This window comes from Alligator mississippiensis, chromosome 12 (genome assembly GCF_030867095.1).
Source record: "Alligator mississippiensis isolate rAllMis1 chromosome 12, rAllMis1, whole genome shotgun sequence".
Taxonomy (NCBI): Eukaryota; Metazoa; Chordata; order Crocodylia; family Alligatoridae; genus Alligator; species Alligator mississippiensis.
In genome coordinates, this window is record NC_081835.1 from 16513566 (window position 1) to 16529448 (window position 15883).

The 15883-nt window shown below is 44.6% G+C and overlaps 1 protein-coding gene across 5 annotated transcripts in view; it reads left to right on the forward strand.

The window, feature by feature from the left end:
• GRIP2 (glutamate receptor interacting protein 2) overlaps positions 1-15883 on the forward strand; it is a 166616-nt gene that overhangs the window by 140494 nt on the left and 10239 nt on the right. For 4 of the 5 annotated variants that reach the window (XM_019499694.2, XM_019499699.2, XM_014605587.3 and 1 more), the window contains exons 19-21: positions 214-390; positions 5697-5850; positions 9458-9578. In XM_019499694.2, coding sequence (XP_019355239.1) covers positions 214-390; positions 5697-5850; positions 9458-9578 — 452 coding nt within the window. Of the gene's footprint in view, positions 1-213; positions 391-5696; positions 5851-9457; positions 9579-9617; positions 11167-15883 lie in introns of those variants that run through there. The other variant, XM_019499700.2, reaches the window with a different exon arrangement.

Here is a 15883-nt window from a genome sequence, read left to right on the forward strand (position 1 = left end):
TTTCATAGGAGACCTGGTTTTCAAGGAACAAGTAAGGGGATATCTTCACTCTGACTTGCTCCAGTATCTGAACATATCTCCCCATAGCTCATCACCTAAGGAAATGTGTTTATCAGAACACATCTTCAGTTTCTGATCATCTTCATCAAGTAAAATATATCCCGCTTGTACTTGGAAAAATATGAAAGCACAAGGAATGTGTTTTGGTTCCAGAGTCCTATCCCAAGAAGTCAGGGAGCATCAATGAAGTGAGTGACCCGGAAGATGAACTGACCGACTCTCAGAAAACTAGCAAACTCTCTGAGATTTACTCCACCACAATCCCTAGTGTGGACAGTGCTATGGAATCCTGGGACGGCTCAGGCATCGATGCCGGGTATGGAAGCCAAGGTGAGTTTGTGTCCTACGGATGTGTGAGCCAAGCCAAGTATAAGGTGAACTGTCTTAGCCTTGCCTCGAACTCACGGAGAGTCTGAGCTCTAAATAGCTGTACATGACTTGTTCATCCCAGGGGGGCACTGAAGTGTTAACTACCATAGGTCATTTATGTGGACTTTCCTTAACAATTATGTGTAGAACTAAGAGGTTCAATAACTAGCCAGCATTTGGTTGTGTATGCAAGCCAGTCCTGAATTCCCAGTACTAATTCTAGTATTGTGTTGTACTTGTGGTCCGGCTTTGAGCAGGGGGTTGGACTAGATGACCACCTGAGATCCCTTCCAACCCTCATTTTCTATGATTTCTGCTCTTGCCTGAGAACCTCAAAGCACTTTACGAAGGTGACTTAATGTTGCTTCTGATTCGCAAGATGGACAAACTGAGGAAAAGAGTTTAAACTAGTTGCCCAGGGTCAAAACAGAAAATGGGTGGCAGAGTTGGAAATAGAGTCCTGCTTTTGCACTGGAGGATGGGGTTTTTGCATCTGTTTAAATATCTGCCATAGCCTGTAGTAAACAAGACATTTGAAATCCATAAGCTGTTCATGTAACAAGTAGCATTTTGCTTCTCTGCATAAGGAATAACTCAGTCCCTGAAGTATGACTAACTTCTGAATTTTCTACCCTACACAGATACATCAGTTTCTTTCTGTATCAGGGAAAACCATATAGCTACATTATAATTTCCCCTTAAACACTGGGCCAAAGAGTTAAACCAGTGTATAATGCAAGATGTAGTAAATGCAGTTGACCACCACCAGTGAGATAATGGAACAGATATCAAAAGAGAGAAGGACACAAGGGACCGTGGGCAGAAATCAGTACTGGGGTTGTAAAGCAAGAGCCTTATTAAGCTTGGCTGCTTTCCTGTTTTTAACAGAGAAAACTCCAAAATCATTGGTGAGGGGATTTGAGTCATGGTAACAGATTTTTAATGGCCAGTAAAGCATTTGACATGGTCTCAAAACTGTTAAATAGGAGCCAAGTTGGACTGGCTTGGAAGAAAAACAGTGAAACCCAGAGTAGCATGAGGCCTAGCCTACGCTCCAGCAAAGCTGTGAGTAAGTCTGTGTCAAAAGTCTCTCTGCACCAGTTGAACCCTCCGTCTTGCCAGCACAGTTACTTCAGCTTTGCTCAGGGTGTTGCAAAGCTTCATGTGGCCTCTGGGGTCCCTTCTGCTGGACGGAGCCACATGGACCTACCCAAAAGGCCTATGTATGTATGTGCTCTGTCGCTTCGGTGGTGGAAGCCACTATCTGCTGCCTCCAGTTCTGGCAACAGAGCATGGTAAGAGTAGACACGGCCTGAGAACGGCCAGTTGGGTAATGGGATGTTATAGGCATGAGCTTCCCTCCCACCTCAGTGAGCTGAGAAAGGAGCCGGCGATGTTCAGCACTGTAGACAGAGCCACACCAACATGTTGATGCTGGAGGGACTGATTCTGGGTCTGTGCTCCATTAGTTTGAACCATTGCTCTTGTTTGTTATGTGAGCATGAGGAAAAAAACCAAGACAGCAGCCTTCAGAGGAGCCCCTTGGCCCCCAAAACAGTGCGGTTTATGTCTCCGTCAAATGGGATATTAACACAAAATTGGCCAGGGGCCTGTAGTGAACTTAGCACTTTATGTGTAAAGCAAAACCAAGCAACTGCAAACCGAGGGAGAAGGAGGTTTGATCATATATCTGTGCCCCTAAAAGGGAACTTGGCTGCAAGGCTTTTTTGTGTTCCTTGTTTATTATATTACACTGTATCGCGTGGTGCTGACGCTGGCTGAAGTGAGCGAGGAACGCTGAGAGGTGCAGAGGGATGCTCTGAAGCAAACGCTTGCTAAACTGTCTGGTCGGCAGATGCATGGGATTTAGTAATAGTAAAGAGCGTCTCCTCGCACATAGTGCAGGCAGTGAGCAGCCTTGCTCATGCCCGGGGGCGCTGGGGTAATGTTATGAGGGTTGCTGCAAGGTGCACTCTGCAGATTCAAATAAACGTCCAGTGTGTTTCAACTCCACATGTCATTCAGAGCTGTTAAATGGACAAAATAAATCCTCCGGGAGAAGGATACGGGTGAGCTGGTGGCAGCCGACTGTGCTGCAACAAGGGGGCGCCACTGCTGAAAGAAAGACTTTTGTGTGTGGGGGGCTGAATAGAGGGAGATGGCTCTGTTGATGCCACCTGCGTGAGAGCCAGATACATCCATGTGTTCCCTCCAGGCCCGTGCAGCCCTGGGAAATTGGGCCCCCTACCAGCATAGGGGTTTGAGTAGGAGGACCCTGTTGTTCTGATGCGGCGATGTTCTCAGTTGTTGTAAGACCCTGGCAAGCACTTTCTGGAGCGTGTTTCAGAACAGCCTAACCTTTCCGCACACAGAGAACGCTCAGCTGCAAAAAATAATGGACCGTGGCATTTTCTTAGAAAATGCTGGCATTGTCTCTGGGTATTTCCATTGCTCTTGGCTGCTTGGGAGGTCAAGTCTCCTCTAATTATGTGTTTCTCTGCTACCTCTTCCTGTTCACTTGGCAAAGCATGTATGGCTTGTAGTGTGCAAGTTTTCTTGGAAAGGCTCTGAGGCTTTCCCTGAAACACTGAATAGACAGGGGGCGGAGGAGGTGGGTGGAGAATACAAAATCTATTTATTTCCATTGTGGACAGCATTTGAATTGCTAAGTAATGCTATGTTTGGAAAAATCTGTCTGTGCCACTTTGGCCCATTGAGACCTGCAGTGTGTTGATATTTACTGGTGCATCCTCACTGTGTACCTGAAATAATGTACTGTGGTGTCAAAATAAATGTTCCTGGTGAAAGGAACAGGGGACATTCTTCTGTTGTCATTCTCATGATGTGAAGGGAAGTGGGATATATGGTTGTTATGTGCATATGGGACCAGATCGCTTTGAGCTAGCACAATGCACTTTTACTTCTCTTTGCACGTGTGTGTGTGTGTTTGTGTGTCCACCATTACATTATATACTGTCGTATATGATCTGCTACATCTCCTACTACTTGCCATTGTCAGAAACAAGATCCTGGGCTATGTGGACCCTCAGTCTAACCCAGTATGGCAGCTATCATATAATACATTTCCTTTCTGACCTTTGGGTCCCAGTCCTGCCATGATCTCTTTGCAGGAGCAGGACTGCAGCACTTGTTGCTGGATCTGAGTTTGGTCTCTCCACAAAAAGGTTCACATTTCTGCCACAAATTTTCCCTGATCTTGGAGACTTTCTTGGTACCAGCCAGGGTACCATGATTATACTCCTCTGCAGGAAAGTATTCTCTTGTTTCATGCACAGGGACCTATTCAATAAGAAAGGAGCTCTATTTGGACTATAGCAACTGGATCTTTATTCAGAGCACCAGGGCCAGATTAACCCTTTGGATGGGCTGTAGGCAAACTCGCAGGCTCCAGGACAGTCGAGACCCCCTGTCCCACCCTGGCACTGCCGCCTGTGGGGAGTGGGGCTTGGAGCCACTGCTAGGAAGCAGCCGCTGTGGTAGCAAGGCCAGTGGAGGGGAAGGGAAGGGAAGGGAGGCAAACAGGGCCATTCCCCCTGCAGGAATAACCCTAGGCATGTGCCTAGTTTTCCTGTGCATTAATCTGGACCTGCAGAGCACTGCTTTTAGTCATGCATGTACTTGCTCTCCATGCTACTGTCCTAGAAGCTCCAGATCAACCCTCCCACAACTCCAGTTCTAACCTGCAGGTTCCCTGCAGATTGTTACCCTACTTGCACCAAGGGAATTTAAGATATTAGGATGCTATTCCAAACTCTTGTCTTTTAGCCTCTATCTGCCGCCTTGCAAGAAACTGGGACAGTTAAGAAGATAGAGTAGAATTTCCAGAGCTGCCTAACAGGAATTGAGCATCCAAATCCCTTTAAAACTGAAGAGGGGATTGTGTGCTCAAATCTCTTAGGCAGGTTGGGATAGCGTAGCTCTAATTTCCATATAGAATTTGCTGTCTTTGAGAACGGTGTCTGCCAAGTACAAAATGTCACCTGGCGTAAGTCCAGTGTGTGCTGCTGTCTGTTTCAGAACAGTAAATGGGCTCTTATTAAAAGTTTTTATCCTGCTGACATCAGCAGTCCTGTACATGGATCAGCCCCAGGAGTCATTTAAGTTTATACTGATGTGTTTTTGCAACTGGACATGTGGACTTCCCTTTTGAGGGGAAGCCCTATGCACTTTGTTTTCAAAGCTGTATGGATGTGGGGGAGGAAGGGGGGAGTTTCTTTTGGGATTGTGGGGGAAGTCAGTGGTACCCATGCCCTGTAGAAATAGCAAACTTTACAAAATATGCAAAGACTTGATGGCTCTGTAGGATTCAGAAATTTGACCAATGGTTTTTTGCTTTGTCTGGCTTTGGTCTGTAAGATTTTCCATCTGATAGTTCAAAGGCACTTGTGTTTGTTCTATATATTTTTTTACTAAGAGAACTGAAAGAAGATACCATAGTTCGCAAATGAGCCAGAGAGTCAAAAATGTCAGTCATGGGCACTGTGACTGCTGTTTAACCCCCAGAAGAGGTTGCTCCAAAAAAGGAGCAGTGTTGATTGGTAGGGTAATGGCAGGGTGTCCCCACCATGCAGGCTTTCCTGGGGCCATATCAACCAGTTTGGTTTATTTAGTATCTAAAAAAGTACTAAAAACTAATATTGAAATGAAGGGGAAACCCTCCCTTCTCACCATTGCAGTTATCCATTTGATCTGCTGCAGAACACAAGCCAAAAGGTTTCATTGCCTGATTGCTGCATAAAAGGCCTGATGCAAAGCCCTTTGTACTCAGAAGAAAGACTCCTGGCTTCACTGGGCTTTGATTTGGATTTAAACCAGTGTGTTCTGTTTGAGCTGGAGTGTGTTCTCTAGAAAAGCATCCGAGCTTGATTTAAAGACTTCAAATGACTGAGAAACCTCTATACTGGGTGAGTTATATTAATAACTAATTAACCTCACATAAAATTGTAGTTTAATTTTAGCACAAATTTGTCATACTTTGACTTCCCTCTAGCTATTTGACCTCATCAGACCTTAGTATGGTGAGGTCTGAATCTTGCATGCTTTACCCCTGGCTAGTGGGTTTTTAGTTGATGGCCTCACACTACTGAAAGGCCTGGTTTCAGTACAGCTGTAGTGTGGTACATTCTTCTGAGAACATACTCAGTTCTGGAACAAAAAGGCAATCATTGTTCTGGATCTAATACTTCATTATGGTTTTCTAAGAAAGTAATGTATTCTTCTTTCTTCCACCCTTTCCCATTTCCTAGGTACGTACATACCTCAAGCAGCTGGCATTGCCCTACATCCACATGAGTGGAGACATAGCAGGCAGAAGAACAGCACCCCTCCTGGGGATCCCAGGAAGAATTATCCCTATCTGGATGGGAGCTTCAGTGAAGATGACTGGGACAAACCTAGCAGGTATGTAGGGGCTGAAGAAAGCAGGGAGGTGAGTGTTTGTGTGTGTGCACATGCATGCTGACAGGTTTTGATCATGTATTAATTGCAATAAGTTGGGGGATGCATGCAAGTAGGAGGAACCATTTGTTCAGGGGTGAGGAGTGGGCAGAACATCCCTTTTCAACTACAACAGTAGGATAGTTCACATGGACACTTCATTTGTATTGTCATAATCAAGAGTGCAGATAGTTGCCTGTGCATTCAATATTGTAATTGTGGAGAGACAAAGCAGTGATCCCACTTTAAGAAATGAGGGGGTACTTCTCACTTGTGAGCGCATGTCTGCTGATCCATTGTATATATTTTATATGTCTGCTCTTGTCCTACATTAAGCGAGATCAAATGGGAACAACCAACACAGGCATGAACAGCTGCTAAATGACCAAGGGTTAGCTTCCACTTATCATAGCATGATGATCACACAATACAGTTACAACAGATCAGTGTGAAACATGGTAATTTCCCCCACACACATACACTTTTCTATTACTATACCTGTACTGTCTCATCATAGTCATGTACAGTGTTGACTTGGGTACCATGGTGACAGCCTACAGTATTAATTCAGCCTATTTATGCCAACCTATCTACTACCTCAAATCTACGGTCTAAATTGAGTCTAAGTCATTGTGTGTGTGTGTCTGCATGTGTTTAGGAATAGGATGAGGGATGTCTATAACAGTGCAGTTTGCAAACACATCTTATATTTCAGTTAGGCATTTTATAAAGACCTGTGGCATATTGGTAATTTATCTGACATATGTAATACCTAGGCTTTGACTAAGTTTATGTACCATGAAATCTCCCCCTACGACAGGCATTGGCAGAGTGCCTCTTAAGCACAATGCAATTTCAGGGTGGCATTAAGCAGTGAAACCATCATAAAGGACGGGCAAAATACCTGAGAGGTGGGTCCTCATTATAAGTTGAACAAATTTTTGCTGCAAACAACTGAAGCAAATAAGATAACATGTTACTTGTCAGAGGTGACCTCTAGTGCTGGTCACGCTGCACTTGCTGATGAAAGGATAACCAAGTAGTACACTTACAGCCTTGCATCTGCTGGAAACTATGGTCTGATGCTTTCTCTTGCTCACCTTGATCTGTACCTTCTACCACTGTGTAGCCCCACTATCAAAAAAAAAAAAGAAAAAAAAAGTCAAGGTGACCTAGTGGGGCTGAACTGGAACTGCCAGTTTAGAAAGGCTTTTACATAAAGGATTCTGGGTTGGCTGTGGAGGGGAAGGTTATAGCCGTCCTTCACTTCTACCACTGAAAATCACTCCTGCTTGTTCCTCTACCCACACAAGGTTGCTAGGAAGTTCCTCACAGCCCTTCTATGAGGGAGACCCAGGGGTGACCCCTTGCATGTCCAGCAGCGAGGTGCGTTTATTTTGTGACTAATCCTACCCTTGACATCCTCCAAAATCCCCATAGTTCTGTGTGTCGTGTTGTTGGGTTTTTTTTTTTCATTTTTGTTTGTCAAAACAAAAATATGAGAACATCTCATGGCCATTTCCACCTATTGAAAAGGAATAAAACTAAAAGGAAACTGATGCTCCTTTTGGTCCCCATCAAGAAGAGCCAACGTTAAAAGAGGTCACCTATTGTTAATGGCTTCCCACAGGAAGCCTCTTGCCAGCTGTAATCTGAGCTCTTGAAGCCCTGCATATTTTGACTGAGAGCCTTGGAAAACAGACAATGATGTTCAAGCCATGACTGATTGTACCAGATCCTCTCATTACGAGAGAAAAAATAGTTCTCTCATCCCTGTTACTTTCAAAGAAGAAAGACTCTGATGCTAGAGTTGTAAGAGCCCCGTGTTCATCCATATAGAGTCCTGAATGCATTTTTAATAATGAGATATTTGACTTCCTGATTCAAGAGACAAGGAACTTTAATGACTACCTCTCTCTCCCTGGACACCTTACAGGAAAGGAAGGGAGGAAAGAAAGGAATGCAAAATTTGAGTCTTGAGCATTGTGATAGCAAGTTAGCCTTAATCTAAAGGAGATTTTGTGTTGATAACATCAATTTTTAACCTGCCTAGCACAATAAACTAAAGGCTTGAGTTGAAAGCTGATACCCAAATAACTGCATGTGCTGAAAATCCCTGGAGTCCTGATTGTGCAAAAAAATTGCTTGTGTGCTTGATTTCTGTACTGTGAGTAGTCCTGTTGAACCCAGTGGGCCTACTCAAAGTGTGCCATGTTATGCATGTGCATAACGCTTTGTAGGATCTGGGCCTAAATTAGTATGCATATAGGGGCTCTTTCAATCACTCAGTCAAACACAGGCAACCACTTCATTTGTGCTCAAATAAAATAATATTTAAGTTATGTTCAATAGCACTGAGACAAGCCTCTCTTCTCAGCTAAAACACGAATAACCCAGCATATACATTGTTACCAGACACCATAAAGATAAAACTTTATATTTATGTATTTACTGATCATATGGGTAGCAGCTGCTCTAGGACAGCTCTAGTGTCGCTGATGACCCGGGAGCTGTTCTACTGATTCTTTCTTTAGGCATTTTTGTAATGAATTGCTGGCTCTCAGGATTTCACCTACAGAAGACTTCCTTAAAGACCACATAACACTAGACCAAGCTCTTTGTTATAGGCACTGTTTTACACAATGCCTCCTTGTGCTACTGTAATCCAAACAATAATACCAAGAATTTCCCAGGCATTAATTTCCCAAGTCACTTTGGAGGATATCCATGCATTTAATTGCCAGTTGCCTCACAGGTCTATCAGAGTTAAGCCTCCTTCCTTACTCCTAGAGATACAAACGCTGCATTTGTGGGGAAATCCAGTGTGTACATAATAGTCAATACTGTTAGAACTGGTATAATCTTTTAAATGGGTGCCTAACTACTCGATAGGCTGCTTTAAGTCCAATGATTGCTGCATAGGAGTAGGAGTGTCCTAATTGTACCACCACCCTCTCTACTATCAAAGTTAACAAAAGTGAAATTGGGGCTTCATAGGGGTTGTACTCTAAAGCTCACTAGATAGTTGATTGCAATGTTATGTACTTGTCCAGTCTAGGGCAATCATTTTTATATACATCTTCTTACATTATTTACTCTCACAGAAACCTAATGTATTTCTCATTTTCTCACCATGTCTGTTACCCTCTGTGTTTTTCTCTCTTCTCAGGTGTTCTGTGTCTCAGATCTGAACTCTGTCCCATCAGCCTTTGTACTAACAGTCTCTGAGGCTCCTGGTTTACCCATAATGCATCCTTTTTCTTTCACTTCTCTATTTCACCAAAACGTCTTCCTAAACCTACAATCTTCCTACAGGCATTTTTATTTACCCTTTTGAACTTGACATTACTACACCAACTTAATTCTTCCTTTGAAAGACTCTTGCCCTGTTAGTAAGTGCATGGAGGTTTTATATTTGGACTCCTTTGCCCGAAACGTTCATGTTGTTTGCGTTTGTATATGAAGACTCTTCAAGTCTCTGCTTTTACTGGTGAGCCACTTGCTCTAGCCTTGCGGCTTTCATCCTGCTGCAGAAGAGTGCTGACCATTTTTGGTTCCTACGTTACAACAGATATCCCAACCGCCAAAACGGCCTTGAGACCACACACGAGGATAGTTTTTGGCGTGTTTTTGGAGAAGCTTTGGAGGACTTGGAAACATGCGGCCAGTCTGAACTTTTGAGGGAGATTGAGGTAAATCAACTTTCTCACTAACCATTTCATTCTCATTAGGTGTCTTAAGTCACTGGCTTCCTACTCCCAGAACTGGCAGCTATATCCTCCTGTGACAGTGGTGTTGGGAAGGGATTCAGATTTGGTTTAATTAAGCACTTGATCCTTTGGTTTGTTTGTGCGAAGAGGTGAGTAAAGTTCACTGGCTAATAGTCTACACTCAAGTTTTCTCTCAGTGTCAAATACTCACAGTGACTTTTCTTTCTCTTTTTGCTACCTGACTAGCTTTAGAGCTGACCAGACCACTTCCACAGAACTATTTTTACATTTTCCCTATGAAATGGCAAATGATTTTTTGAGAATTCAATTTGCTTATGATTTTTGAGGTCTGTCAAGTACCTAAAAAGGGTCCAAAAATCTTAGGTACAGAATTTTTCGGTTATTTTAGCTGTTTTTGGGTCCAGCACACATCTTTTGGACAGATGTCACCATCCCTAATGCCCAATCAGTAAGTGGGATAACTGGAAGGTTTCAATCCACCCCTCCCCATGGAAAATCTGAGGAAACATTCATGTTATGGAGAAGTAAAGGTATTTCCTTTCCTCACAAGCTCCTCTCTTTCCTGTTTTCCACAATGCTTTGGAAGTTGTGTTACTGGGTTTGTTTATGGGGTTTGGCAGTTTGGGATTTGCCTTGGAAGTGATGTGCATAAACACTCTCTACAGAAACCCTTTCTGACACAAAACAGTTGATGTACAGTAAGGAGCATTTCTGTTTGAGTAGGATGTAAGAAGGGACATGCCATCTTACCCATCCCCTAGTTGGCAGCGGAGGTGGTTTCATTCCAGTTTGTGCAGGTGGACCACGTGGAGTGAGGTGCGCATAGATCATTGGTCTAATACCCCACCCCGGGGCTGAATAGGCAGTACAGCAATAGGGAAAGCAGGAGGCAAATTGTAGCTTAGGTGTAGTTTTCTTCCCAGGCTGCTCCAGGACAATACCACACTATTTGCTCGAGGGAGATCATAAAGAGATTTTTGTGGCTTATGTTCAGTCCCATTGGAAATGGCAGAAACAGTCCTGTTTACTTCATTGAACTTAGAAGCAGGTCCTGGAGAAGTACTCTTGTGCAATAGGGTTTTAATAAGACAGAGTTCATCTGAGGATCATAGGTCCATCGGAGATGTAATGTGTATCTTCACCCCGGTGTACTTGAACCACACTAAATCTGTGGCATGTTAAACAGTGTTAAAGTTAGAACGTGCTGGGAGCAATTGCACATTAAGGATTAATATTGCTTCTTGCCTGCACAGCTCTGACTTGCCACTAGACGGCTGGCGAGCAAGGGCATGGCTAGGAGCCAAGACTCCTGGGGTGTGTCCAGACGAGCACGCATGTGCCGTATGTGGCATCACAGACTTATCTGTGGTGCCACACACGGCATATACCGCACATGTAGGCGTTCCCCATGCTGCTAATTTGCAGCATGGGAATGGGTTTTGATACCAGAAGGTTCTTGTGTCAAAAAAATGCTGCAGCAGAAAAAAACAGGTTGGCACACATGGCAGCAGAGTGCCCTTCCCAAAACTGGAGCCTGGCCAGCCAGAGCCATGCTCCAGCTCCTAGCCAGGCTCCCTGCTGCTGGATCGCCATCGCTGGAGCCCCAGGAGGTCCCCAGAACCTCAGGTAAAGCTGCAGAGGCCAGCCCAGGTGCTGGCCCATGCTCCCCTACCCTACCCAGGGCAACATGCCATGTGCAAGAGCATATGTGCACAGGCGTTCCCTGGGGACAAGTAGCAGTGGCACGTATTATGCAGCTACTGTTTGTCCTCAGGGAAATGCATGTGCCTGCACGTCTGGATCCAGCCCTGGAATCTGTCCCTGCTGGGGGGGGGGGCGCGGTGGAAGAGCTGGGAGCAGTGCATCCCGCGATGCTGTATGACTGCAGATTGCTCATTTTATCTCCATGTAGCAGATTAAAGTTACCCTAGCATGATCTAGGTAGTACGGCACATAATTAACCATCACCTAAAGTGGCATAATTTTGAGATGCTTGGAGAGCGCTAAGCATAAGTTAATGAGCTTTAATGTGGTTATGCTCATGTTTTAAGTGCCCTTAGTATGGTCTGAGGGCAACATGTAACTTCATCCTAAATTTCAGTGCAGGATATAAAATACCCATTGTAAAGGCTTCAGCCTCAAACCCAGTATCAGGATCTCTCCATTGTCTCTTTCCATGTCTGTCTTTCTTTTCCTTGTAGGTTGTTTTAAACAGTTAGTTTGCTGGAGCTTTAAAATAAAAGATCATTTCAAACCTCACTGAAGTGGAGCAGATGCAAAAGACCTGGTTTTCCTTTATTCTAGCTATTAAAATATTTGGCAAATTTGATCCTTGACAGTTAAGGGGGGAAAACATAGATGAAATTAGGTGTGCTCAAGCAAGAATTGCAGTGCATTTATCACAGTAGCTTTGATTTTGGGGGTTTTTTTTTAAAGGCAAATTTTTTAAAGGAAATAAATTTTACAATCATTGATCTCTTGGATATAAACATACTTTAGCAATGCAGGCAGCTGGAATGTAAACCTTTCAAAACTATTATAACCTACTTTAAAAAAAAATCAAAATGATTGTTGCTGAAAGTATGAATGTTATTTTCTCCCTGCTGATGTGCTAACATAAATATGCAAACGTATTTGGCTTGTGAGGAACGTCTGTGCAGGGGACATATTTATATCTACAATGTATTTGCAGCACACTGAGCTGGCTTAAAGCAGCCCCAGGCTGGCAGCATGACCCTGGGGTCTCCTGCAAGCCACAACAGCTCCAATCCAGCTCAACATGCTGTGCTTCCAGGCACACATGCAAATGGTGCTCCTAGAGCAATAAACTCTGCAGTGTATTGCTTTGCAGTAATATGCACATGTAGATGCACCTTGTTTGAGTTTTTGTTTGTCCTCACTGTCAAATGAGGTACTGTTGCCTCACAGTTAAAGCAGTTGTACCTGATGTAGGAACATATGTTTTGGTGCTGAAGGTACTGGGTCCAATATTTGACCAGTGACAGGATGGGTGGGTTTGGGTGGGGAGATGGGGAACGACAAAATGGTGGATCCAGCCGGTGGCCAGACTCCATTTCCCAGCAGCCCCTGCCGGCATCACTGTGGCAGGCTTCCATGGAGACCCTAGGAGCTGTGGTGCCGTGACAGTGCGCAGCCAGGGTTTCCACGAAGACTGGCCCCAGCAGCGCTGGCAGGGCACGCGGCTGGGCAGGGAGCTGCTTTGGGGCTCGGATCTTGTAGTGGTGACTATGGTCTGGAGCTGGGACGGAGCTGTGATCCACTGCCTGAACGCCCCTGCCCAGGGCATTGCAGCTCCCCCCCACTGTCACTACTGCAAGATCCCAGCCCTGGAGCAGCTCCCCACCCAGCCGCACACCCCGCCAGCACAGCTAGGGCTGGTATTCATGGAAACCCTGGCCCTCTGTTGTCATGGCCTACCAATCCTGGGGTCTCCATAGTAGCCAACCACAGCGACTTGGCCAGGAGCTGCTGGGAAATGACATCTGCCATGGGCCCATCTGGTCCATGGGCCAGACTTTGCTTGCCCCTGTTTTATACCATGCAGAAGCTCAACTGCAGTAGCCTTGTTAATATTCAATAGTGACCTGGAAACATGAATCCAGGCACCAATTATTTTCCTGCACAGCAGTACTGTATCAGCAGAGCCTAGCAACCAACATGGCAGGTATTTAAGCACAATTAAAAATAACCACAGTATCATCTGGTCTCTGTCCCCCTATAGTAAACTTAGGTGTAGCGAGGTAATTCTGCTAGCACTTCTTTCCTTCTTTTTGTTTGCGCACATTGCAGTCAAAGTGTGACTGCAGTCCTTAAGAACATATCCAAGCAGCCAGCTTTAAGGTAGCTACCTTGGGTACTGATAGCAGTGTGCCCACAGTAGCATGAAGCACAGCTATGCCACATAAGTATTGACACAGTGTCTTAGGCACATTTTGCCTCCTGCCTCTGCATAAGTCTATGTGAACCACAGTTTCCTCTTTTGAAGTGCAGTGTTGTGCAAAGATGCCTGGGCTTGCTTTGAACAGGCTGCAGCTGTTACTGTTTCTAGTGTCTATGCTAGTGCATTTGTGTTTGCACAGGCCTGCTTTGGGCCACGTAGATCAACTTGCCTTTTGTTGCAGGGTTCCCTCCTTTTTTAGAGAGCCTTAAAGTTCACTCGGTGCCTGCCATTGGGACATGCCACTCTAAAATAATAAAGGTACTGCCCTAACTAACTGATGAGACAGAATTGTGAAAGCCTGGTTTTGTAGGTCAATATACTGTCTTCATTTTACAAGGGGGTAAACTGAGGCATAGATTACATCCCACAGGAGTGTGTGGCTAGTCCAGGAATATTTGGATGACCTAAGTTCTAGTTTTGTGCTTTAACCACTCAAATATAACGCTCAGCAAAACCCCCTTAAGGGTCCGGTATCCACACGGTACAGGTCAAGGCCTATCTCCCCTCTCAAGTTCATGATCCTTTCATAGGCTCAGCTGTCCTCACTTTTGCCTTTGTGGCTCTGCATCTGTCCGCACACTGCAGCTTTCCTTCCCTTTGGTTGTTTTGTCAGCCTTGAACATTACTGGTGCTGGTATAGAAGTAATACCTACCAGTCCCAACCAGGAGCAGCACCCCGTTATACTGAGCTTGAAAGATGGTCCCTGCTCCAAAGGTGCTTGAAACCTAGCCAGGTGAGACTGATAAAGACTGAAAAAGGAAACAGGTGCACAGATAAAGTGACCTGTCTGAGATTACACAGTAAGTCAGCAACTGACCCAAGATTAGAAGTCTTATCTCGAACACTCAGTCTGTGGCCCCATCCACTAGATTGGCTGCTGCTTAAAAATAGATACATGTTTTATGGTTCTGAACCACCATCACGCTGCTTTTTTGGTAGTGCAAGAAAATCCCTTATTTTTCATCTGTGGAACAGCCAAGCCTATGAGGACACCAACGCATTCTCTCTTCAAATGCCCTAGTAACCTCTCCTTTGCTGTCTTGCTACTGGAATATTTGTAGCATTTCATTAACAGTGTCTTCTGGTACCTCTCAACAGGTCAAGTTGAACAGGTTACTACTGAACTTTGCTCCACCACTTGAAGGATGTGTCTTTGCTTTGTGTAATGAGAATCAGTGTTTCTTCACCTTTCTCGCTCAGCAGCATTGCCTCTTCTGTTCCCAAGTTGGATTTAATCAGTAATTTTGTGAAATAATCATCTCCTCATTTGAGCCTGTGCTCCTCTCTTTGCAAAAGTTACTTGCTTCTCCTAGTAATGAGGCAGAGCACTGTTTCCTTTCTGCCATCCTTAAGCTCCCTGCCAATTTAAAATAAAACTGAACAAAAAGCACTTGGATTGTCCACTAGCAAATAAAAGATGGCCCCTATTGCTGCCTCTTAAAATGATGTAATTTATATCCCGTTGGTAGTGACATCAGGAAAGAGGCTCAAGCTTGAACTTTCCTTTCTGTCACAGGTTGCCTCTGCTTGCCTTGAGCAAGTCAGCTGGGTAAGATTTTCAAATGGGTCAGAGTCCTGTTTTTCAGAAGCAGCTTCAGCATTTAGAAGCCAAAGGCCTATTGACTTTCAGTGGGATTTACGAGCTGCATTTAGATACCTACCCACCTTGAGAGGTCTTGCCCTAGGCTCCAAAATGCCAGATAATACTTCTACGCTCTTCCTGGCATTCTCAGGGGGAAAGACTGCTGACCTACTCTTGAGTCACGTGCATTGAACCCAGAAATGTGGCAGTGAAGCTACTCTGGAGATGCCTCTGTGGCCACTCTTTAAACCTCTGTCTCTGGCATGCTTTGAAACCCTCTGCAGGAGATGGCCTCATGGTGTCCTCACTATCCCATTTCTGCGTTTGACTTGTGGAAGCAGGAGAGGATGTGAACAGCCCTCTCGGTGAGCACTAGGTGCTCAGTGAAGGCACATATCTGAAGTCATTTTTGACCATGGGATTTAGGTGCCTAAGTCACTGAGATGCTGTGATTACCAAAGATCTTTCACAATGGATAGTGGGTTTTTCATTTTGGCTAGCTGCTCGCAGGTGAATGCGTCACACACCAGACAGTGAAAATGCTAAGGAATTTAAAACACGTAAGGCCTCCATTGTCCAACCCAGTTCAGAAAATGGGGGTGTTGTAGACACATTTCACATAGTCACTAGGATCCACAAGTTTATTCTCCTTTGTTCCAAACCAAAGCAAAGCTGAGCAGGCAGGTTTTGATTAGAGGTTTAATCAGATGACACTTTCACCA